We start from the raw sequence: 25,999 nt of genomic DNA, 5'->3' as shown, positions 1-25,999 counted from the left end.
AAGTTGCTAAGCAATACATTCAGAACTTATTGGAGAAAATTTCTTAAATGTATAATTCAGATCTGGAATTCATTGTTAAAGAATGCAGTAAAAATGGTTAGTTAAGCAGGGTTTTAAAAAAGGTTTGAACAAGCTCCTTAAAACCCACCCCACCCCCCCAAACTGAAAATCCTCTGCTTGTTCCTGGGATGAGCAACTTGAAATCTATTTTATTCTTTGGGGTCACTTACATGTGACCTGGGTTCGGCATTGTTGGAAACAGAATATTGAGCTTGATGGACCTTTTGGTACAGTGATGCTTTCAAAAGAAAGGTAATACAGTGGTACCTTGGTTTACGAGCATAATTAGTTCCAGAAGCATGCTCGTAAACCAAAATACTCGTATATCAAAGTGGATTTCTCCATAGGAACTAAGGGAAACTCGCTTGATACGTTCCCTCTCACCCCCACCCCCCGAGGCCAGGGGTGCTGCTCTACCCCCCCCCCCGAGAACCAGCATTGCTCCCCCCGAAGGCCCCCCCCCGTGATCCGACACCCCCCCCCCCCCCGCGATCCTGCCCCCCCCCCCCCCCCCGCCGCAATCTGAAATTCCCCAGACCCACCTGAACATGCTTCTTACTTCCATCTGGCCACCGGCACCGGCATGTCCTGTGCGTTGGTGCCGGTGCCCGAAGATCTACCTCCTCTTCTTTGCTGGGCCCAGCAAAGAAGAGGAGGCAGATCTTCGGGCACCGGCACCAGCACACAGGACATGCCGGTGCCGATGGCCAGATGGAAGTAAGAAGTATGTTCAGGTGGGTCTGGGGGATTTCAGATTGTGGTGGGGGGGAGGGGGGGTGCCGGATCGCAGTGGGGAGGGTGCCGGATTGCGGGGTCGTCACTCGCAAATCGAGGCAAGCTCGGTTACTGAGGCGCCGATTTTGCGAATGTTTTGCTCGTCTTGCAAAACACTTATAAACCGAGGTACCACTGTACTATAAAACTTACCTTAAAATTTGGGTGCTGCTCATTTTCAGACATAATGCAATAGGATGACCAACTATTCACATAAGCTCAGGAAGCAATAAAAAGATAAAGATAGTCTAGGTAGCACAAACATAACTCTTCAGAGATCCAACAAAATGATTGTATGTGCTTTTTTTGAACGTTGGAGTGGGGGGCAGAATCTACTATTTAGAAGTCATAGATTATTCTACCCAACAAGTATAGCTTAAGGAAATTAAGGAGGGAGGGTGGGCTGTTAGCATCCTATTCTTGTACCTTGATAGTTCCTCCCTCCCATGCTGTACCTCTTCATGTACCTTGATGTTCCTCCTCCCATGCTGGAAAGTATGACTCATTACTTAATAGGCATGTTTAGCCCAAAAGAAATGGTTAATGAAATTCTATATATCTCAAGCTTGTAAATAAACAAACTTTGCTGCCATCCCCTCTTCTCCTAAAGCAGACCATTGGCTGTTCAGTTAGGGCCCAATTCTATTTCTAGTGTAATGGGTGTGTCATTCTGGACGGAAGGGTAATATTCCAGTGCTTGCGAGTCGTGTAGAAGAAATCCACTCCAATATTTGAATCCATCCTTCTTCGTTAGAGGGCTCTGCTGCCCCCCTTCAGTTTATTCCTTATATATACAAACTGTAAGGACATTTGTTCTGTTTATTTCATTATTTTATTTGGTCTTTTGTTTGTTTTGTTTTCACATTTTTTTAACGGATTTGTTGCTCAGAGATCCCCTAGTCGAGGGTCTAGCTCTGCCTGTGTGGAGGAGAAGCAGACAGATCTGCAGCTGACAGGCCATTCCCTCTGTGGTAACTATTGGGAAGCCTGCAGAAATGTTTTGGAGCTCTGGGTCTGTTCCCCTTGTAGCATTGCTCACCTATTGCATTGCAGGGACTTGTGCGCAGGCTGTTAGATATCCATATGGGGCTCAGTGGGGTTATGCTGGATGCCAGCTTCATTTCGCTTTCCTCCCCTTCATGTCTGCAGGGGTTTGAGGCTGTGTAAGACACCAGTCTGACTGGCAGCCCGAAGATTTCTTCTCCCAGATCCAGTTACTTTTGAAGCTGAGGCAAGCTACAGAACATTTTTTTTAAAATTTATTTGTTCAATTTTCTATACTGTTCTCCCCAGGGAGCTCAAAACAGTTTACATGCATTTATTCAGGTATTCAAGCATTTTCCCCGTCTGTCCAGGTGGGCTCACAATCTATCTAATGTACCTGGGGCAATGGGGGGATTAAGTGACTTGCTCAGGGTCACAAGGAGTAGTGTGGATTTGAACCCAAAACCTCAGGGTGCTGAGGCTGTAGCTTTAATCACTGCCCCACACACTCCCCACTCTCAGCACAGGTAACAGTGAGTAAGGCTGTTACATCATACGAAGAAAATTGGTGGGGCGGGGGTCTTTAAAACCTTTTTTTCTAGGTTTCTGCCCCTTCCCTTAGGTTTCCCCACCTCTTAAATCCTGGGGTTTTGTTTTACTTAAAGCATTTTGGAGCCATTTTTTTGGTGCCAAACGCTGCTGCTGTAGCCATCTTGGATTTTCCTTTTTTTTATTTTAGTTCTCCAGAAGCTTCTAATCACCTTGTTTTGCCTCAAAACTAGCAGGGATTGAGTCCTCGGGCTCCTTTACCCTAATCCATGCCATGTTTGCACCTTTGCACGACATGCCATGCAGCATGTGAAAGGGGCAGTCTGCTTAGCCTCCCTTTTGCTCTCTATGGCCAAGGAACGTTTAGGGGATTTGTTGGTTGGGAGTAAATTCCTTCCAGAGCCCCAAAATGACAGATATCCTAAATGCAGTGGCGTGGAGGTTGTGGAGCCCAAGAATGCATACTAGTCTCTTCTAAAGGAGACTCCACACTGTCTAATACATTTTCTCCAGAATTTGTCAATCTAATGTGGAGAGCTTTTCTGGATAGCTGAAGTCCTCAAGGGATGTGTGACAGCACAGCAGGAGGCACATGAGGAAGCGGGGGTTCCTAGAGCGCGTCTGCCTCAGAATCAGAGGCTGACCAGGACCTGGTAGGTCTTTCCTCGGGGAACTCAGAGGATGAGAGGTTTGTTTTTATGTTCTTATTGTCACAGAGCCTTTCCTGACGGGAGTTGCAAGATCGCAGGCAGGTGCATGTACGCTAGATACAGTGGTGGCCCTTGATCAGGGGGATAACCCCATGGTCTGCTGGCTGTTCAGACCCTCAGCTCTGTTATCGCTGACTTGCTGTGGGAGTTGATCTTAGATTTTCAGCAGGTCCGCTCTACTCCCTGCTTTATAATGAGTGGAGTGGGAACCCAGTCTTCTTTCAGTTTTAGTTTCTCTGGCATCCTGATATCAATGTTTATCCCAGGACAAGCAGGCAGCCTATTCTCGCATATGGGTGACATCATCGACGTAGCCCCGATGCGGAAGCCTCGCAAGCAGACTTGCTTGAAGAAACTAGAAGTTTCGAGTCAGCCGCACTGCACATGTGCGAGTACCTTCCCGTCCAGCACAGGGCGTGTCTCCTCAGTTTTCCGCGGAGCCGAGAAGTCCCTCTTTGACTCTCTGCGTTCAACTTACTTACTTTGTGCCTTCTCTCACCGCGGTTTGTGTTATTTTTCTTCATGAAACGCTGTATTTAGTTTATTACTTTTATTTCTTGTTTAAAAAAAGAAAAAAAAATTATTTCTTCCGTTCGGCTGCCAGGGCATGCTGCTCGGCCGCAGCCCAGGGGTTTCGACCTTGCAGGGGCTGTGTTTCCTCCTATATCCCGGCCAACAACAGGCTTCAAAAAGTGTAGCCAGTGTCAGCATGCGATTTCTCTTACGGACCCACACAGTAGGTGCCTCAAATGCCTTGGGCCAGACCATCACCCGAAGTCGTGCGAGCGCTGTGCTATTCTTCAACCTCGAGCCCTTAAACGTCGTCTGCTTTCAGTGGAGAAGCTCTTTGGGATGGTTTCGACCACTTCCTTTGACTCCGAAGCCGACCTCAGTATTACCTTCGACCTCGGTTCCTCCTGCCTCCACTGCTTCGACCTCGAGCCTTATCAGACCTTCATCGTTTGCAGCGGCTCTTTCTTCGACGACATCTGCTGTATCTTCCCCTGTAGCCTCAGGTCAGATAGCTCAGCAGAAAGTTCCAGCGGTGGTGCTTAAAGTGCCTAAGACTTTCCAATTCGAAGCACATTTTCACTGCCTCTGTGGAACCTCCAGCCAAAGCAGGTGGTCTGGTTTCTGACGCGGATCCATCCTTGCCGACTTCTTTCCAGACCATGTTAGAGCAGCAATTCATTCAGTTCCTCACTAATATGGGACCGAAGCTTGTTACTCTAATCCAGCCTGGGCATTCTGCAGACTCCCGCGAGATCAAGCCTCTTCCTATACCTCAGACTGAGACTACACACTCTATGCAGGGAGCAGAGTCTCTGCGAGTGACTGGTCTGGCATCTCTGCACGTAAAGAAAGGAGCAGATTCTTTACAAGTGCCTCGACAGGAATCCTCACACTCCATACAAGGAGCGGAGCCTTTGGGAGTGCATCGAGGTTCTTCCATCAAGCCTCTGGAGCTTCGATCCACAGCTTCCAGCCCCATCCATTCCTTGGTGCCATCGACTGCTTCCATCTCCGGGGCGAAGTCTCCTCTAACTTTGAGATCTGCTTCCAAGCACCTTTCTCACAGATGTTCGAGGCCTTCATCGAGGCATACTTCTAGGCATAGCTCTTCTTCCAAAGTGCGTCCTTCTTCAACTAAGCCTCGATCTACACCATCCAGTTCTACTAGACCATAGACTCCTCGATCGAGGTCTCCATTTCCAAACTTCGAGGACTAGCGGTTTTGATTGCTTCGTCTAAGTCTCCCTATTCTTTTGACACCATTTTTCCGGCTGAAGCTTCATCTTTGACCCAGGCTGCCTTGACGACCGAGTCCTTCTCGAGGCAAGGCATTGGCGGATCAGCTATCTTTCTCCTCTTTTCTTTGTCAGATGGCTATAGACTTGGACCTTCAATTGGATGCTTGTTCCAAATACTCTAAGGAGTATCTTGAAGTCATGCATCTTCCTCAACCTCCGGCAGAGTCACTTAAGCTTCCTCTTCACAAGCTTTTGTCTCAGACTTTTACCAGATGCCTGGAGACTCCTTATGCAATTCCAGCTGTTCCAGGCAAATTGGACTCCAGATATAAAACTCTCCATCGCAAAGGATTTGAGAATTCACAATTATCTCACCAATCCCTACTTGTGGAGTCATCCTTGAAGAGGTCCCATCCTTCCAAGGTATATGCTACCGTTCCTCCTGGAAGGGAAGGGAAAACTATGGACAAATTTGGACGTCACATCTATCAAAATGCCATGATGTCCTCTAAAGTCCTTATTACAATTTTCATTTTATCACTTATTTTGAGTTCCTCATTGCTCTTTTGCCTAAATTTATCAATTATTTAGATACTCAAAAGCACTTTGAATTTCAAGAAGTCATAGCTTCTTCTATCACAACTCAGATTACATCTACTTCAGTCTTCTTACGATGCCTTTGAGTTGTCTGCCAGGGCAGCTGCTTGTTCTGTAGCAATGCGCTGCCTTGCTTGGCTTTGAAACATTGACATGGATCCTAATCTTCAGGACCGCTTGGCTTATATTCCTTGTACAGGCAATGACCTCTTCGATGAATCTATTGAGGCAACCACCAAGAAATTGTCTGAGCATGAAAAATCCTTTGCTTCTGTTGTCAGACATAAGCCAAAGCCAGCTCCTGCCAAGCCTGCACGCCCTCCTTCTATTTATCAGAGGCTCCTTACACTCGCCCTCCTCTTAAGAAACAGCAGACTCAGAAGCAACAGAACCTTCTGCTGCACCTAAGGCTACACAGCCTTTTTGACTGTTTAAAACAGAGCATAACCTCCACCGTTCTGTCTCTGTCCTCTCTTCCCCCTGTTGGAGGTCGTCTCCATCATTTTTACCACCGATGGGAGACAATCACATCCGACCTCTGGATGCTATCAATCATCAGGGAAGGATACTCTCTTCATTTCACTCAGGTTCCACCAGAGCTTTCCCCAAGAGAGTATCCTTCCAGTCCATCCCAGACTGCCCTTCTTCTTCAGGAAGCTCAAGCTCTGCTTCGTCTCCGTGCCATCGAACCAGTTCCTTTGGAACAGCAGAACAGGGGGTTTTACTCCCGTTATTTCCTTGTTCCGAAGAAGACGGGTGATCTGCGACCCATTCTGGTTCTCAGGGCTCTCAACAAATTTTTAGTCAAAGAAAAATTTTGCATGTTGTCCCTGGCATCTCTTTATCCCCTTCTAGATCAGAATGACTGGTTATGCTCTCTGGATCTCAAGGAGGCATACACTCATATTCCCATTCATCCGGCCTCCCGTCAATATCTCAGATTTCAGGTGGGGAATCTGCATTATCAATAGAGAGTGTTCCCTTTGGCCTGGCTTCCTCTCCAAAAGTATTCACCAAGTGCCTGGTAGTGGTAGCAGCAGCTCTAAGGAACCATGGTCTTCAGGTTTTTCCCTACCTAGATGACTGGCTCATCAAAGATTCAATATCTCAGGGGGTTATTGTAGCGACCCAACGGACTACATGGTTCCTACAGAGTTTGGAATTCGAAATCAACTTTCCCAAATCTCAGCTTCTACCCTCTCAGAAACTACAATTCAGCGGAGCTGTTCTGGACATCATCCAACTCAGAGCATTCTTTCTGCAACAACATCTGGAAGCTGTCCTTCAGCTCTGTCATACAGTGTCTTCCCGCTCCTCCATCTTAGCAAGACACATGGCCTCCACAGTACACGTGACTCCTTTTGCCAGACTTCACCTCAGAATTCCTCAGTGGACCCTGGCATCTCAGTGGACACAGGTCTGCGACCCACTTTCTCGACACATTGCAGTCACTCCTTCATTGAGATGCTCTCTTCTAATCTCTCCAGAGGCTTGCTGTTTCAAACGCCCCCCCATCAGAAGGTCCACGCAACATATTCCTCGACCTACGCTTGGGGCGCTCATCTCGATGGTCTCCGTACTCAAGGCCAGTACTCAAGGACCAGTACGGATCGTCAGTGTCACATCAATCTGTTGGAACTCAGAGCGATCTTCAAGGCTCTCAATGCTTTTCAACATCTTCACGACCAGGTAGTCCTCATTCAGACGGACAACCAAGTCGCCATGTACTATGTCAACAAACAGGGAGGGACGGGATCTTCCTTCCTTTGTCAAGAAGCTCTGAAGGTTTGGGACTGGGCAATCCACCACAACATCTTCCTCAAAGCTGTTTACATCCAAGGGGTGGAAAATTGCTTGGTGGACAACTTAAGTCGTCTTCTGCAAGGTCACGAATGGACACTCCATTCCTCGGCTCTTCATCACATTTTTTTCATAGTGGGGAACGCCTCAGATAGATCTCTTTGCAGCTCCCCACAACCACAAACTGCCTCAATTCTGCTCCAGGATATATTCTGCTCATCGCCTCTAAGCAGATTCTTTTCTTCTGGAATGGACAAATCTCTTCCTGTATGCATTCCCTCCATTCCCTCTCATTCTCAAGACTCTTGTCAAGTTGAAGAACGATCATGCTACCATGGTTCTGATTGCTCCTCGGTGGCCGAGACAACCTTGGTACTCCCTTCTACTTCAGCTCAGCAGCAGGGAGCCATACCTTATACCTTTTCCATCTCTGCTTACAGAGTCAGGGATCTCTGCTTCATCCCAACCTGCAGTCTAATTCTCTACACCTGACAGTTTGGTACCTCTCAACATAACTCCTCTTCAGTTTTCTCAACCTGTAAGAGACATTGCGAAGGAGGTTTGCTGCTCTCGCTGGGAGGGTCAAAAAGGTTCACGGAGGGGGGGATAGGAGGGTCAGCGGGGGTTCGGCTGGGAGGGGGGAGAAGCGGTCTGCCTCGTGCTCCATTACCTTCTTCAAACAACAGCAGCGTTTACAATTCGCTGCTGTTGCCAGCTTCAGGCCTTGTTCTCTGCCGGGTCCTGCCTACTTCCTGTTTTCATGAAGACAGGACCCGACAGAGAGGAAGGCCTGAAGCGGGCAACAGCAGTGAATTGTGAATGCTGCTGCTGCCCGATGAAGTTCAGGACATCGGGGAAGGAGCAGGGAGAAATCGGCTGCTGGCTTGGGGGTGAGGGTAGGGAAAGAATCGTGGAAGTGGAGAAATTGGCATGATGGCTTTGTGGGGGGCTAGGGGGAGAGAGAAAGAAAGGAAAAAATAAAGAGGGGGGGCCAGGGGGAGAGAGAAAGAAAGGCAGAAATAAAGAGGGGTCAGGGAGAGAGAGAAAGGCAGAAATAAAGAGGGGGTCAAGAGGGAGAGAAAGAAAGGCAGAAAGAAAGAGGAGGGCCAGGGGGAGAGAGAAATAAAGAGGGAGGCCAGGGGAAGAGAGAAAGAAAGGCAGAAATAAATAGGGGGGCCAGAGGGAGAGAGAAAGAAAGGCAGAAATAAAGAGGGGTCAGGGAGAGAGAGAAAGGCAGAAATAAAGAGGGGGTCAAGAGGGAGAGAAAGAAAGGCAGAAAGAAAGAGGAGGGCCAGGGGGAGAGAGAAATAAAGAGGGAGGCCAGGGGAAGAGAGAAAGAAAGGCAGAAATAAATAGGGGGGCCAGAGGGAGAGAGAAAGAAAGGCAGAAATAAAGAGGGGGTCAAGGGGGAGAGAAAGAAAGGCAGAAAGAAAGAGGAGGGCCAGGGGGAGAGAGAAATAAAGAGGGAGGCCAGGGGGAGAGAGAAAGAAAGGCAGAAATAAAGAGGGGGGCCAGGGGGAGAGAGAAAGAAAGGCAGAAATAAAGAGGGGAGCAAGGGGGAGAGAGAAAGAAAGAGGGGGGGGCAGGAGAAGAAAGAAGAAGGACCAGAGACTCATGAAATCACCAGACAAAAAGGTAGGAAAAATGATTTTATTTTCAACTTAGTGATCAAAATGTGTCCGTTTTGAGAATTTATATCTGCTGTCTATATTTTGCACTATGGCCTCCTTTTACTAAAACGCAATAGCAGTTTTTAGCGCAGGGAGCCTATGAGCGTCGAGAGCAGTGTGGGGCATTCAGCGCAGCTCCCTACGCTAAAAACCGCTATCGCAGTTTAGTAAAAAGGGAGGGGGAATATTTGTCTATTTTTGTATAGTTGTTACTGAGGTGACATTGCATAAAGTCATCTGCCTTGACCTCTTTGAAAACCCGCGGAATATAAATGATAATTAACATTTTCTCTGCGTACAGCGTGCTTTGTGTTTTTAAAATTTTATTGTTGGTAGATCATTTTGACTTGGCCACAAAGGTAAGGGGGAGGGAGGGAGGGGAGCTGCGGAAAGACATCTAGTAATCCTTGCAGGCTTGACTGTGCAGGGAATTATTTTTGTAAAATCATGTTTTGTTATGTGACTGGCATTATCTAGACTTTAATTTCTATGAATGAATAGAATGAAAATGATATAAAATTACTTGCTTGCGGGGACCGTGTGTTCCGGCTCACACAAGGAAGGAGGGGGTGAAAGGGAAAAAGTTTCTCTTCCTTGGAAATAGATTCTGAAGTGACCTCATTAAAGAAGACCAGCACCAAATGTACAAGAAATCCCTTAAACAATGTCAAAAGAGCCCAAAATAGAAAACTGCTACTGCCTTGAGACTCCATTATTGTAGGAATCAACTTGAAATCACAGAAGAGACAGGAAAAGGTTAAATGCCTCATGGAATCCTCAGGTACAAAACATAAACCAAATTGTGAATGAAATCAGAGCAGACAGTAAGAATTATAAAATTGATGTCATTATCCATCTGGAAAAAAAGGCGTACTAGAAATAATGCCTCAGCAATACAATTTTCAGAAGTTCTATTTGCTCATGGTAAGGGAGAAGAGAGACTGCTAGTGATGGTGGGGGGACTGATAGAAGATATGAAAGAAGGGTGGTAGAAAGGAACAGATGGTAAAGGAGGGAGGGAAGGGTGGTGGTGGAAAGGAATAGAACAGACATTGAAAGAGGGTAGAGAGGAACAGACCCTGAAAGGAAATGTGGAAGGCAGAGTGGGGAGAAGACGCTGGAAGGGAAGAAGACAGATGCCAGACTATGGGGGAGCGGAGGGAAGAAGATGGGTGCTAGACGGGGACGGTGACGGGGCGGTGAATGGGATGGCAGTGACGGGGCGGTGAAAGGGATGGCGGTGACGGTGACGGGGTGGTGCAGAGGATGGTGGGCCGGGGACGGTGCAGTGACGGGGACAGATTTTTTCCCCGTGTCATTCTCTAGGACTAGTGCATGATTCCCTAAACTAAGTACGCAGGTGATGTAGTCCACGAAGGAGGCTATGGCTGTTTCGGTGCTGTAGTGTGTGCGGAATCCTGATTGGTATTTGTGATAATCCTCTACTGTTTGGGTTTCTGCCAGATACTTGTGACCTTGATTGGCCACTGTAGAAACACGATACTAGATTAGATGGACCACTGGTCTGACCCAGTATGGTTATTCTTTTGTTGTTAAATCACAAGCCACAGCAAGCTGTTTATCATTCTTGAAATGTACTTACATGTGCAAAGCAGCAACTTGAGCCTTGCTCCATACCTAACTTTGCACAACAACTTGGACCAGACTGACCTAAACACCTAAAAAGATAAACAGATCCTTTTTCTGTTGACAAACAGGAGCCCAAGTTAACAACCGTATTTTTTGCTCTATAAGATGCACTTGACCATAAGACACACCCACCTGTAGAGGAGGAAAAACCAATAAATTAAAAAAAATTCTGAACCAAATGATGTACCCTGTACCCCCTTTGGTGGTCTATTGGTAGGCCAGGCAGGGTACAGGGCACGTGTAGTGGTGGGTATGTCTAATGGTAGGCACGTGTAATGGCAGCAAGCCAGCCAGCTCCAAGCCACCCATACCTTTTTAAATCCAGCCCACCCATCCTCTTCTCGTGGTTCTGTTGGCTCCAGCCCTCCCCCCCCCCCCTTGCTCGTGGGCCAAGCAGCTCCAGCCGGCTGCCCTCCCTGCCACAGCATACACCTTGATCTTTACACAGGGCTGCTAGACGGTGCTCACAGCCTTCACTCTGCTGGGCTCCTCCTTATTTCCCAGCCAGCGGCACACAGGTCAGGAGCAAGCTTTCCGCGCTCCTGCTTGGGCCCGCACCATTTTCTAAATGACTGCCATCTGTTCTCACGAGTCCCGTGAGAACTGGTGGCAGCCATTCAGAAAGCGGTGGGGGCCCAAGCGGAAGCACAGAAAGTTTGCTCCTGACCTGTGTGCCGCTGGTCGTGAAATAAGGAGGAGCTCGGCAGAGCGAAGGCTGCGAGGGAGGGATACACGCTCGACCACGATGATGATGATGATGGCAGGCGGGGTAGGGGTGTGTGTTTTTAAAAAGATGGTGCAGCAGTGGGGGTGGGGTGTTTTACAACAGAACGGGGGGGGGGTGTAACAAAATTTGTATCTTTGCTGCGTAAGAAGCACCGAGATTTCCACCCACTTTTGGGTGGAAAAAAAGTGCGTCTCTTATGGAGCGAAAAATACGATCAGGCCATTTGTTCCTAGACAGTTTTTAAGGTCAGCAAACAAATTTTTGAGTATTCTATCATGTAAGGAAAAGACTAGTGGATTTGAAGTTGCATGCATTTATCTGAGTGGCACTTTTTATTTGGAATGTCTTGCCTAAATGAGGCTTTAAATAGTTTATTACACCATAGAATCAGCCTATATACTACTAGGTTCACCTCATTTCATGTGGATTGCCTCTAAGAACATAAGAATGCTGCTGGGTCAGACCAGTGGTCCCTCATGCCCAGCAGTCTGCTCACGTGGCGGCCCCCAGGTCAAAGACCAATGCTCTAAATGAGTCCAGCCTCACCTGCGTATGTTCCAATTTAGCAGGAACTTGTCCAATTTTGTCTTGAATCCCTGGAGGGTGTTTTCCCCTGTAACAGACTCCAGAAGAGCGTTCCAGTTTTCTACCACTCTGGGTGAAGAAGAACTTCCTTACGTTTGTACGGAATCTATCCCCTTTCAACTTGAAGCTGGAGACTTTTTTTTTTTTTTAAGTAACTTCAATACATATCTTAAAACTTATTTCCACTTTGCCTTCTCTGATATTTAAACTATCTGTCATGATTTTGGTGGTCAGTTAAGAGTATGTTCAGCCCCAGAACAGATAGGCTCTGGAGACGAGAGAACAGCACATCTCTACCCATTTCCCTTCCTTCCACTCCCCACCAAGTATGTGTTCTTGTACCCTTTGCTGTACTCAGCATTTTAATTTTTGCCCTTATTCCTTAAGCACCCTTTCATCTGTTTCTTGACTTATTTTATTTATTTATTTTTACTGGCATTGATTTTGTAAGTTTAGTTTAGTTTCTCTCTCTTTTTTTTAAATTTTTTTATTAACATCTTAGATTTATTTAGGCCCCGATTCACTAAAGTCAGCGATCGTTGCTAAACCTGTTTTCATAGGTTTAGCGACGATCACTGCTAACCGACCCAATTCACAAAACAGCCCACCACTTGTTTTTCCCCTCTATCGCCCATTTTCCAATCCGGCCATGCAAAATTGTAAAACCTCATGCAAAATAGTGAAGTGATTGATTCACTAACATTTGCTTGACTATTTTGCATTGGGTTTTACAACCCTAAAACCAGACTTCTGTAGACCTGTTGGTAACTGTTACCGACAAGTCTGCTGGTTAAAATTTTTTTTATTTTTAAAAATGGCACAGATAATTTGTGTGTATTACACATGCAAAATACCTATCCCATAAAAAAAAATCCCCCACTGCCACTTCAGGCCTCCCCAATGACCCCCCAACAATTGTTGCAATATTACACTTCCCCCCCCCCTGAAAGATGGAAGGAATTCACATTCCCTCCTGCCATCGGTCCCCCCCGCCACTCCCACCGCCGGGTAGGATCGTTCCCCCCCCACCGTCGAATCAAGTCACCCCCCTCCCCCGTACCTTTAAGTCAGGAGCAGGAAGGGTGCTCAGTCCCTCCTGCTCATCTGCCGTCCGCCGTCAGCAATGCAGGCCTTATGTCCTGCCCCAGTGCATCATGTGATGCAAGGGGAGGGGCCTAAGGCCCAGATTGTCTCAGGTGCCTCGGGCTCCTCCCTTGGGAGGGGCCTGAGGTGTCTGAGCCAATCAGGGACTTCCTTAGGGAGGAGCCTGAGGCACCTGAGCCAATCGGGGCCTAAGGCCTGCATTGTGCAGAGTGGCTTGCAGAGGAGCAGGAGGGGCAGAGCACCTAACTGCTTGTTAGGATACATCCTACCTGATTGCAGGTGATGTACTTTGACTGATAATCTGGATTGTGCTGATGATCAGCAGGGGATGTCTTCCTCTCCCTCCATTAGGATTTAGCTAAACCATGTGGCCAAAACACAAACTGTAGGAGGAGATTGAAATTCAGTCATTTGTCTAGTTAAGTTACTCGGGTTGTTTTAATGTTGACCCTGGAATATCTATCTTTGGTTAAGAAATTCTCAGTCTTAATGGAAGAACAGAAGAGTAAAATGACATTATCATTTAAAAATAACTGTCATTTGGAATTTTATTTGTACCAGGTTCTTGTGTTGTCCGGGATGCTACAGGGAATGTTAATAACTCTCTATCAACTGAGCTGACAAACTGCACAGATGCAGCTTGTAAATTAAATTTTGATTTCTCATCATGTAAAGAATCAGAATGCAAATATGGGCTAATGCAAGACTTCCAGGTAAGATGTGAGCACCTAACTCTTAAACTTATTTAATGGCTTATCAGTTCTGCTTGAAAGATTTTAGGTTGCCCAGGCCTTAATAAACCAAATATAGTACATAACTAGTTTTATTACAAAGAAAATAGTTGAATAGTTTAATTTTATACGTAATTGGGATAACTTTGTAACAGGATACATGATGAAAATCCAAAAAGCACATCTGTTACCCTATGCTCTAAAGGCACCAGATATACCTATGTCTCTTACAAAATAGAGACCCAGAGTCAGTCACAGCAGCATGCAGATTAAAACACAGATTTACACTTGCTCCAAAGATTGTGTAAATGTATGCAGGTATTGTAAACTTAAGTATTTTATGACGCACACATCCCAACTCTGCCACATCCAAACTACATCTGTGTGATTTTATATAATGGAGGTAGTTACAATGCATAAAATGCCTTTATGTGTAAAGCCTGGTCTCTAAGTACAAGCAGGCATAATGTTCTCACGTGTGGTAGATATCTTCGGAACCTGGTGCGGACACTGCCAAATGCACTGTAACTTTACATATTTTAGATAGTACCCATATCGTGCACATGCTGGTACCTTTTCACCTGACAGCTTGTGGACCATCAGTTCTTTTCCATGGAGCTGATTCCCCCTTTTTTTTTTTTCTTAATTTTTCTCATAATACTTTTTTATCCCAGGACAAGCAGGCAGCATATTCTTAACACATGGGTGACGTCACCGACGGAGCCCTCGGTATGGACCTTTTTAACTAGAAGTTTCTAGTTGGCCGCACCGCGCGTGCGCGAGTGCCTTCCCGCCCGACGGAGGAGTGCGTGGTCCCCAGTTAGGATAAGCCAGTTTCTTCGTTTCCGCGGAGCGAAGAAGACGCGTGTGTTTTTTCAACGGCCGTTGAAACCACTTTTTGCCTTCCCGCTCGCGCTTTTTTTCCTTATTTTTTCTTTCTTTACCTTCGGGTTTATATTTCTTTGATTTGCAAAAAAAAAAAAAAAAAACAACTTTGCTTTTTTCCCCTTTTTTTCGTTTTTGCCCCGGCGGGGCCTGTTGCCAGTATACAGGCCTCGGGCTTCGATTTTGCGGAGGCTATCTTCCCCTTCATGCCCCCGCAGGTCGGTTTTAAGAAGTGCCAGCGGTGTGCACGCCCGATCTCCATCACTGACCCACACAATTGGTGCTTGCAGTGTCTGGGTCCGGAGCATCGGGCGGACTCCTGCACCCGCTGTGCCACTCTTCAAAAGAGAACCCTTAAAAACCGAAGAATTCAACAAACTCTTCTCTTCGGCACCGAGTCGGCGATGGACTCCTCAACTTCAACGGCGGTACCTCAAAAATCGGCACCGTCGACCTCGACACCGACCGACCCCACATCGGCGTCGCTGGCGCCAGGTAAGCCGGCTAAGAAGCCTTCCTCTTCCCTCGAGCGCCCTCCAGCTACGGTGGCGACACCATCCCTACCGGCATCGCACCGGTCCCGCAAACGCTCCGCCCCGATCTCGGTGAGTGCCTCGTCATCGGCCTCCTCATCGCCGGGGCGTGGAGCGGCATCCAAGGAACCGAAGAAAAAGAAAGCGGTTCCGATGCCACCCCTAGATGACCGTATCTCGGCCATCTTAAAGGCTCAACTCCAGGAGCAGTTAAAGAAACAACTTGAACACCTGTTGCCCACTATCCTGGCACCGCTCCTTCCGGTACCAGACCGGCCCGAGCCCCGTACCGAGCCCCCGGTGTCCACCCCTTCGGTACCTGTGAACACCTCCATGCCGATCCTTTCGGCCCAACAACTCCATGGCGATCCGGTGGTTCATTCTCAGGCCACATTGGATCCTCCTCGGCACCAGGCGGTACGGCATTCTTCCCGGGACCGAGATCGACGCCGGTCGTCCTCTCCTGGTACCGTTTCGGTGCGCTCTGGAAAGTCTTTGTCCAAGACTCGCCATACCGCGCCCTCCACCCCGGTGTCTCGACATGCACCAGAGGTCAGGGACCCTGACTTATGGGAGGAAACTCCTCTCGGTACCGAGGAGGATCCCTCCTCATCTGATGAGGAACCATCGGCACCCGATGCCACCTCTAAACCAGAGCAGTCCTCATTTTCTAAATTTCTGAGAGAAATGTCTGCTGCCCTGTCCCTTCCCCTAGAATCTGACTCAAAAAAGTCTCAAGCCTTTCTAGAGGCTTTAGACTTTGAGCAACCTCCTAAGGAGTTCCTCAAGCTTCCCGTGCATGACATCCTACGGGAAACGTTCTACAAAAACTTGGAAAATCCCCTCACGGTACCGGGAGCCCCCCGTAAACTGGACAACCTTTACCGTGTCATCCCTATTCCTGGATTCGACAAATCTCAATTGCCCCATGAGTCCCTTCTGGTTGAATCCACCTTAAAAAAGACTCAGGGCTCCAGTGTCTATGCCTCTACCCCTCCTGGCAGAGAAGGTAAGACCATGGACAAGTTTGGCAAGAGGCTTTACCAGAATGCCATGCTTGCCAACAGGGCAAACAACTATTCCTTCCATTTTTCTTTCTATCTGAAACATTTGGTCCAACAACTGTCTGCCCTCCAGAAGTACCTTCCTGAGCGCAAGGTCCCGCTATTCCAACAACACATCTCTGGCCTTCTCCAAATGCGCAAATATATGGTCCGCTCGATATACGACTCCTTCGAGCTCACCTCTCGGGCCTCTGCCATGGCCGTAGCCATGCGTCGCTTAGCCTGGCTCAGAGTCTCCGACCTGGACATCAACCACCAGGATCGTTTGGCCAACGCCCCCTGTCTCGGGGATGAACTCTTTGGAGAGTCACTGGATTCCACCACCCAGAAACTCTCGGCCCATGAGACCAGGTGGGACACCCTGATCAAGCCGAAAAAGAAGGCTCCGCCTGCCCGACCCTATCGGCCTCAATCATCTTACCAGCGGAGGTTCTCAGCCAGGCCACTCAATCCGCCTCCCCAACAATCTCGGCGACCCCGTCAACAGCAGCACCATGCCCAGGCTCGATCTCAGGCCACTCAACCCTCTAAGCCTCCTCAGCCTGCTAAACAATCTCAGCCCTTTTGACTCTTCTCTCCAGGGCATAGCCAGTCATCCACCCTCGCTGCCTCTTCCACAGCCTATCGGGGGTCGTCTCACCATTTTCTCCAGCCGTTGGGAAGTCATCACGTCGGACCAGTGGGTCCTCAACATCATCCGCCACGGCTACTCTCTCAACTTTCAGACTCTTCCACCGGACAACCTTCCCGTAGAGTCTGCTTCACACTCATCTCAAACCCCCCTCTTCCTGAGGGAGGTTCAATCCCTCCTCCTTCTCAATGCCATCGAAGAAGTATCTCCAGATCAAAGGGGTCAGGGATTCTACTCCCGCTACTTCCTGGTTCCCAAAAAGACGGGAGACCTCCGTCCCATTCTCGATCTCAGGGACCTCAACAAGTGTCTGGTCAAGGAAAAGTTCAGAATGCTCTCCCTTGCCACGCTTTACCCTCTTCTTTCTCAACACGACTGGCTATGTTCCCTGGACCTCAAAGAGGCCTACACTCACATCTCCATCAATCAGAATTCTCGCCGCTACCTGCGGTTCCAGGTGCTACACCACCACTATCAGTACAAAGTGCTACCGTTTGGCCTCGCTTCCTCCCCCAGAGTCTTCACCAAGTGCCTTATAGTGGTGGCGGCCTTCCTCAGGTCTCACAACCTCCAGGTGTTCCCCTACTTGGACGATTGGTTGGTGAAAGCACCTTCATCTCAACTCGTGCTACAAGCTACTCATCACACCATCTCTCTCCTCCACCTCCTGGGGTTCGAGATCAACTACCCCAAGTCGCATCTGCTTCCCACCCAGCGACTTCAATTCATTGGAGCAGTTCTGGACACCACGCTGATGAGGGCCTTTCTCCCCTCCGATCGCCAGCGGACCCTGCTCCATCTCTGCCGTCAGGTACTCATGCATCCCTCCATTCCTGCCCGACAGATGATGGTCCTCCTGGGTCACATGGCCTCGACGGTGCATGTCCTTCCTCTGGCACGTCTCCACCTTCGTACGCCTCAGTGGACTCTCGCCAACCAATGGTCACAGACTACGGATCTTCTTTCTCATCCCATCTCTGTGACATCATCTCTTCAGCAATCTCTCCAATGGTGGTTGAACTCCTCAAATCTTTCCAGGGGTCTACTTTTTCATCTGCCCCCCCACTCTATGATCATCACCACAGATGCGTCCCCCTACGCGTGGGGAGCTCACCTAGGAGATCTACGCACCCAGGGACTTTGGACCCCACAGGAGCGTCGTCATCACATAAATTTCCTGGAACTCAGAGCCATGTTCTACGCCCTCAAGGCTTTCCAACATCTTCTCTGCCCTCAAGTCCTCCTCCTGTGCACAGACAATCAAGTCGCCATGTACTACATAAACAAGCAAGGCGGCACCGGATCTCGCCCCCTTTGTTTGGAGGCTCTGCGCATCTGGACCTGGGCCACGGACCGCAATCTCTTTCTCAGAGCGGTCTATATCCAGGGCGAACAGAACTCTCTAGCCGACAATCTCAGCCGCATCCTTCAACCTCACGAGTGGACGTTGGACCCTCCGACTCTGCTCTCCATCTTTGCTCGATGGGGCACTCCGCAGGTGGACCTCTTTGCAGCACCTCACAACCATCAGCTGCCCCAATTCTGTTCCAGACTCTTCTCTCCTCACCGTCTGGCTCCGGATGCATTCCTGCTCGACTGGAGGGATCGGTTCCTGTATGCCTTCCCTCCACTTCCTCTGATGTTGCGGACCTTGTCCAAACTCCGCAAGGACAACGCCACCATGATTCTTATCGCACCTCGGTGGCCTCGCCAACACTGGTTCTCACTCCTGCTCCAACTCAGCTCCAGGGAACCCATTCTCCTTCCTGTGTTTCCTACTCTACTTACGCAGCAGCATCAGTCTCTACTGCATCCCAATCTGTCTTCGCTCCACCTGACAGCTTGGTTTCTCTCGGGCTGACCTCTCCAGAGAACCTATCTCAGCCGGTCCGCCTCATCTTGGACGCCTCCAGGAAGCCGGCCACCCTCCAATGTTACCATCAGAAATGGACCAGATTCTCCTCGTGGTGTCTCCGGCATCATCAGGAACCCACCTCCTTAGCGGTGGAAACTGTATTGGAATATTTGCTCTCGCTGTCCAATGCTGGCCTCAAAACTACCTCCATCAGAGTCCACCTCAGTGCCATCACTGCGTTTCATGAGCCTATTCTCGGAAAACCCCTCACGGCTCATCCTCTGGTTTCCAGATTTATGAGAGGTCTCTTCAATATCAAACCGCCTCTCAAGCCTCCTCCTGTCGTCTGGGACCTCAATGTGGTTCTCTCAGCACTCATGAAACCTCCGTTTGAGCCTCTTGCCACTACTTCGCTCAGGCTTCTTACCTGGAAGGTGCTTTTCCTAATTGCCATCACCTCTGCCAGGAGGGTTAGCGAACTGCATGCACTGGTTGCTGACCCACCATTCACTGTTTTTCACCATGACAAGGTTGTTCTGCGTACCCACCCTAAATTCCTTCCCAAGGTGGTCTCGGCTTTTCACCTCAACCAGTCCATTGTGTTGCCCGTCTTCTTCCCTAAGCCTCACTCGCATCCTGGGGAACAGGCGTTGCACACGCTGGATTGTAAGCGTGCCCTTGCTTACTACCTTGATCGTACCAGAGCTCAACGAACATCCCCTCAGCTATTTTTGTCTTTCGATCCCAACCGTTTGGGTCGTCCTGTCTCCAAATGGACACTTTCAAATTGGCTTGCTGCCTGTATTGCATTCTGCTATGCTCGGGCCGGTCTCTCACTGGAAGGAACTGTCACGGCCCACAGAGTCCGAGCTATGGCTGCTTCTGTAGCTTTCCTCCGTTCCACGCCCATCGAGGAAATCTGCAAGGCGGCCACTTGGTCCTCAGTTCACACGTTCACTACTCACTACTGTCTGGATGCGTTCTCCAGACGGGATGGACACTTCGGCCAATCTGTGTTACAAAATTTATTTTCCTAATGGCCAACCATCCCACCTCCCTCTTTGTTAGCTTGGAGGTCACCCATGTGTTAAGAATATGCTGCCTGCTTGTCCTGGGATAAAGCACAGTTACTTACCGTAACAGGTGTTATCCAGGGACAGCAGGCAGATATTCTTACGTCCCACCCACCTCCCCGGGTTGGCTTCTTAGCTGGCTTATCCTAACTGGGGACCACGCACTCCTCCGTCGGGCGGGAAGGCACTCGCGCACGCGCGGTGCGGCCAACTAGAAACTTCTAGTTAAAAAGGTCCGTACCGAGGGCTCCGTCGGTGACGTCACCCATGTGTTAAGAATATCTGCCTGCTGTCCCTGGATAACACCTGTTACGGTAAGTAACTGTGCTTTATTGTGTTTTTAGTATTTCTCATGCATTTGGTTCAGTTTTCTTCAACTTTTTGATTTTTGGCCTATGGCCACATCGAGTCTCTTTTTCTTACCCAGGAGCATGGATCATTTTTGGGATACTGTTCATGAGCTCCCCAGATCATTGAGCCTTTTGATTTAGCATAGGCTGTTTTCCACTCTGTCGAAGATGGTACTGAATGGCTTCAATAAATGCTCTTGATGTATTCAGACCATATTGGGCTCTCGCCCACATAATTGGTATGTTCAGTGTCTGGGTCCTAAACATTGGGATATTAACTATGCCCTCTGTCTCCATATGCAAAAGTCACTCAAAGCCTGGAAACTTCAATTCGAAACCCTTTTTGGTATCATGTCATCATCGGCATCCAGTATGGTAGGGCACGCGGACTCTGACACTTAGCTTCCTAAACCCTGACATTGGCGCCAAGTAGATCAACACAACATCTAGAGTGTTGGTCATCAGGCTCCTTGCAGAGGCAGGACTTGACATCTTCATTAATGCTTCATAGTAAATGAGATGAAGACATGAATGGTCCATCCAGTCTGACCAAACATACATGCTCCATAAATTAATCATTTAATTTAAATGGTACTTTTTCTTAGATATTTCTAGGCCAGAAACCCAGAGCCCTGCCCAGTAGTGTGCTTAGGTTCCATCTGCTGGAGTCTTTGTCAAAGCTCACTTTAGCCCAACTTAAACATCCCAGCCATCGAAGCCCTCCCCAGCCCATCCTCAGCCCTCCCCAGCCCATCCATATATGAATGTCCATATATGGGATACAGACCGTAAAGTCTGCCCAGTACTGGCCTTAGCTTCTTCAATATATATCCATTATTTTCTGATTAGAGATCCTTTGTGTCCATCCCACGCTTCTTTGAACTCTGTCACCGTTTTTTTTTTCTCAACCACCTTGGGAGTACATTCCACGCATCAACCACCCTTTCTGTAAAGAAGAATTTCCTAACATTATTCTTGAGGCTACCACCCCTCAACCTCAAATTATGCCCTCTGGTTTTACCATTTTCCTTTCTCTGGAAAATATTTTGTTTTACGTTAATACCTTTCAAGCATTTGATTGTCTGAATCGTATTTCTCTTGATCCTCCTTTCCTCTAGGACAGTGTTTTTCAACCTTTTTACACCTGTGGACCGGCAGAAATAAAATAATTATTTTGTGTACAGGCAAACTACTAGGACTAAAATTTAAAAACCCCATTTCCACCCCATCTCCGTAAGCTCAGTCACCTCAGTAACAATAGAAAAATAAACAAATATAGGGCACAAATATAACGTTTTGATCACTAAATTGAAAATAAAATCATTTCTGCAGATCCTTTTTCATGTTTTCCACTCCCTCCTCGGTGTCTACTCTTACAAATCTTGGTATCATCTGGAAAAAGGCTAATTTTCCCTTCCAACCCTTATGCAATGTCGCTCACAAACATATTGAACAGGATCGGCCCCAGCACCGATCCCTGAGGGAATCTACTACTCACTTTCCCTCCTTATGAATTTCATTAACCACCACCCTCTGGCGTCTGTCCGTCAACCAATTTCTAATCCAGTTCACCACTTTGGGTCCTAACTTTAGGCTATCAAGTTTATTCAAGAGCTTTCAATGCGGAACCATGTCAAAGGTTTTGCTGAAATTTAAGTAAATTACATCTAGCATATGCCCTTGATCCAGTTCTCTGGTCACCCAATCAGAAAATTAAATCAGATTTGTTTGGCATGATTTACCTTTCGTAAAACCATGTTGCATCGTATCCTATAATCCATTTGATTCTAGAAATTTCACTATTCTTTCTTTCAGTAACATTTCCATTATTTTTCCAATAAACAAAGTGAGGATTATTTGCCTGTAGTTTCCCGCTTCATCTCTGCGACCATTCTCTTTTCTGCTTACGCTTGTAGGAAAGAAATGCTTTTTTCTTCTCCTTAATGAGGTATGAGATCTCCTCGGTGAACCATTGGGGTTTATTGTTTCTTTGCCGTTTGTTTACTGATTTTATGTAGCGGCTAGTAGCTTCGTTAATTTCAGGGTTGACTACATAGCTTCCACATTACTGGCCTCTGCTTGGTCCTGCAGCGTCCGATGGACAAAATCGCACACACGCGTCCCACACCGCAGGCTGCTGAGCAAGATGAAATCAATGGGGTTAGGAGAGACACTAACTGCATGGGTCAATGATTGGCTAAGTGGCAGACTTCAGAGGGTGGTGGTTAACGGTACCCTCTCTAAAACATCGGAGGTGACCAGCAGAGTGCTGCAGGGCTCAGTCCTGGGTCCACTCCTTTTCAACATATTCATAGGGAATCTGACTCAAGGGCTTCAAGGTAAGGTAACATTATTCGCTGATGATGCCAAACTTTGTAATATAGTAAGTGAATGCAATCTACAGGATACTATGGCGCAGGATACTATGGTGCAGGACCTACTTGCATTAGAAAGTTGGTCCTTGACCTAGCAGCTGGGCTTCAATGCCAAGAAATGTAAGGTCATGCATCTCGGAAGCGGAAATCCATGCAGAGCTTACACCTTGAATGGAGAAACTTTAACCAGGACTACAGCAGATCGAGATTTAGGAGGAATCATCAGTGCAGACATGAAAACTGCCACTCAAGTGGAGAAGGCATCATCTAAGGCACGGCAGATGATGGGTTGTATCAAGAGAAGTTTTGTCAGCCAGAAGCCTGAAGTCATAATGCCGTTGTACAGAGCCATGGTGAGACCTCATCTGGAATACTGTGTGAAATTCTGGAGGCCACATTACCGTAAAGATGTGGTCAGAATTGAATCAGTTCAGCGGATGGCCACCAGGATGGTCTCGGGGCTCAAGGATCTCTCGTACGAAGAAAGATTGAACAAATTGCAGCTCTACACTCTAGAAGAACGTAGGGAGAGGGGAGACATGATTGAGACATTTAAGTACATCACGGGACGTATCGAGGTGGAAGATGATATTTTCTTTCTCAAAGGACCCTCGGCCACAAGAGGGCATCCGCTCAAACTCAGGGGAGGGAAATTTCATGGAGACGCCAGGAAGTACTTCTTCACGGAAAGAGTGATTGATCATTGGAACAAGCTTCCAGTGCAGGTGATCGAGGCCAGCAGCATCCCAGACTTTAAGAATAAATGGGATTCCTGATGATCCCAAGAAAAGAAAAACCAGAGGATGTTCTTCATCATACCAGCCATTCTCCTTCCTCCAAATAGCTGCTCCGACAGTGGCGATGGCACTCTCCTGGCCAATGATGTGCTCTTTTAACCGCTGCTCCAAAGGGAATCTACGACGCTCCTCTAACGCCCTCCTCTTCTCCTCTTCCAGAAACTTTTCTTCGCATACTTTAAGCAGCTTTTTGACCTCGCCTTCTCGGGCATAGTCTACTGGAGTGTGTCCCATCTCATTCATCTGCAAGGGGTTGGCACCTCCATCCAGCAACTCTTTGATGGTCCTGTAGTCATCACTAAGGACAGCATAGTGCAATGCCGTGCAACCACGGAAACTAGCACGATTGTTTAAGCGACTGCTGAAGTCGTCCTCTCGAGTTACCAAAACTTCCAAGGAATGGATCGCTTTCTCTTTAGCAGTCTCAAAGACACTACTGAATTCATCTCCAAGGTTCGGGTCAGCACCAGCTATGAGAAGCCAAGCAGACAGCAAAGTACCTGCACAAAGATATCAAGAAGGGGTTCATTCGGTTGGACATGTCAGAATTCCAGGAGAAACATGAAGTTGCCAAGTTTATTGGCTCTCCCCCAGGTTATGTTGGCCATGAAGAAGGTGGACAACTGACCAAGAAGTTGAAACAGTGCCCAAATGCAGTGGTCCTCTTTGATGAGGTTGACAAAGCCCACCCTGATGTTCTCACCATCATGTTGCAGTTATTTGATGAAGGAAGCCTGACTGATGGAAAGGGGAAAACCATTGAATGTAAAGACGCCATCTTCATCATGACCTGCAATGCTGCTAGTGATGAGATCGCCCAGCATGCCATACAGCTCAGACAGGAGGCCCAGGAAATGAGTCGCAAGCGGCTTGCTGAGAATCTAGATGATGTCCAGATAAACGAGAAAATAACCATTTCTAGGCACTTTAAGGAGAATGTTATCCGCCCCATCTTAAAGGCTCATTTTCGGAGGGATGAGTTTCTGGGCAGGATCAATGAAATTGTCTATTTTCTCCCTTTTTGCCATTCTGAGCTCATTCAACTGGTCAATAAGGAGCTGAACTTCTGGGCTAAGAAGGCCAAGCAGAGACACAACATCACTTTGATGTGGGATCGGGAAGTGATGGATGTATTAGCAGATGGCTACAATTTGCACTATGGAGCCCGATCCATAAAACATGAGGTTGAACGCCGGGTTGTGAACCAGTTAGTTGCAGCCTATGAGCAGAACCTCTTGCCCTGGGGATGCACGCTGCGTATCGCTGTGGACGATTCGTACAAAAATCTCCTGAAGACCAAAGACAATCTCCCTCTGGGGCTAGAATCAAAGAAAGCCCCAACGCTGCGACTGGAAATTGTGGACAGAGACAGTAAAGGCAGGAAACTGAACATCCAGACCCCTTTACAACCTGAGAATTTGAGCTTCTTCTAAATACAAGAACAATCAGCAGAACCTTATCCATCCAAAAGATAGAATATTCCATCTGTCGCCTTGTTTACCAGAGAGAGGATTATGAGAAACAGCAGAACGACATGGACGAGGGAGAGAGAAACAGCAAAGTTGTCCTTGATTTCTGAGCTCATAATTTGATTTCATAATAAAATATTCTCCCTTCCCTCCCAAAAAAAAAAAAAAAAAAAAAAAAGAATAAATGGGATACCTATGTGGGATCCCTACGAGGGTCAAGTCGAGGAATAGGGTCACTAGGGTTTAGACTTAAAGGGATGGGTCAGTAGAGTGGAAGTAGATTTAAAGGGGGGCAGTAGACTTAAAGGGGTAGAGTGGGCAGACTTGATGGGCTATAGCCCTTTTCTGCCGTCATTTTCCTATGTTTCTATTTTTGTGAATAGGGACCATATCTGCTCTTCTCTAATCCCTAGGAACCATTCCTGTCTCCAAAGATTTGTTGAATAAATCTTTAATAGGACCCGCCAGAACCTCTCTGAGCTCCCTCAATATCCTGGGATGGATTCTGTCCAGTCCCATTGCTTTGTCCACCTTCAATTTTTTAAGTTGTTCATAAACACTTTCTTCTATGAATGACACAGTATCTATTCCATTCTCATGTGTAACTTTGCCAGACAATCTCGGTCCTTTTACAGGATCTTCTACCGTGAACACAGAAAAGAAGTATTTGTTTAACATGTTTACTTTTTCCTCATCACTCTCCACATATCAATACATATCATTTAGTCTCGCAATTCCATTTTTCATCTTCTTCCTTTCACTAATATATCAGAAAAAAATTGTCTCCCTTCTTTTTTTACATTTCTGGCCATTTGCTCTTCTGCTTGTGCTTCCGCCAGACATATCTCTCTTGGCTTCTGTCAGTTTCACCTAGTAGTCCTTTCTGTACTCCTTGAGTATTTTTATATTTCACGAATGCCAGCTCTTTCGCTTTTATTTTCTCTGCCACAAATTTAGAGAATCATTTCGGTTTTCTTTTTTTCTTTATTTTTGTCACATAAAGGTCAGTAGCCATTTTTATTGCTCCTTTCAGCTTAGACCACTGTTTTTCCACTTCCCTTGTGTTCTTCTATCCTAACCGCTCTTTCTTAGATATGCTTCCATTTTACTAAAGTCCTTTTGTTTGAAATCTAGGACTTTGAGTTTTTTGTAGCCGCCCTCCACTTTAGCTGTTATATCAAACCAAACTGTTTGTTGATAGCTATTTTCCAGGTGGCCACCCACTCAAACATTAGAGATACTCTTACCATTTGTGAGGACCAGATCTAGTATTGC

At 47.4% G+C, this 25,999-nt stretch overlaps 1 protein-coding gene across 1 annotated transcript in view; it reads left to right on the top strand.

Moving 5' to 3' along the window:
- The window catches only part of SLC12A2 (solute carrier family 12 member 2), a 333,014-nt gene that overhangs the window by 121,838 nt on the left and 185,177 nt on the right, over positions 1-25,999 (top strand). Inside the window, exon 10 of the mRNA XM_033928970.1 lies at positions 13,523-13,674. Coding sequence (XP_033784861.1) covers positions 13,523-13,674 — 152 coding nt within the window. The remainder of the gene's footprint in view (positions 1-13,522; positions 13,675-25,999) is intronic.

This window comes from Geotrypetes seraphini, chromosome 1, assembly GCF_902459505.1.
Source record: "Geotrypetes seraphini chromosome 1, aGeoSer1.1, whole genome shotgun sequence".
NCBI classification, from domain to species: Eukaryota; Metazoa; Chordata; class Amphibia; order Gymnophiona; family Dermophiidae; genus Geotrypetes; species Geotrypetes seraphini.
The sequence above is the reverse complement of the archived record's forward strand: the minus strand, read 5'-3'. Positions and strand labels throughout refer to the sequence as shown.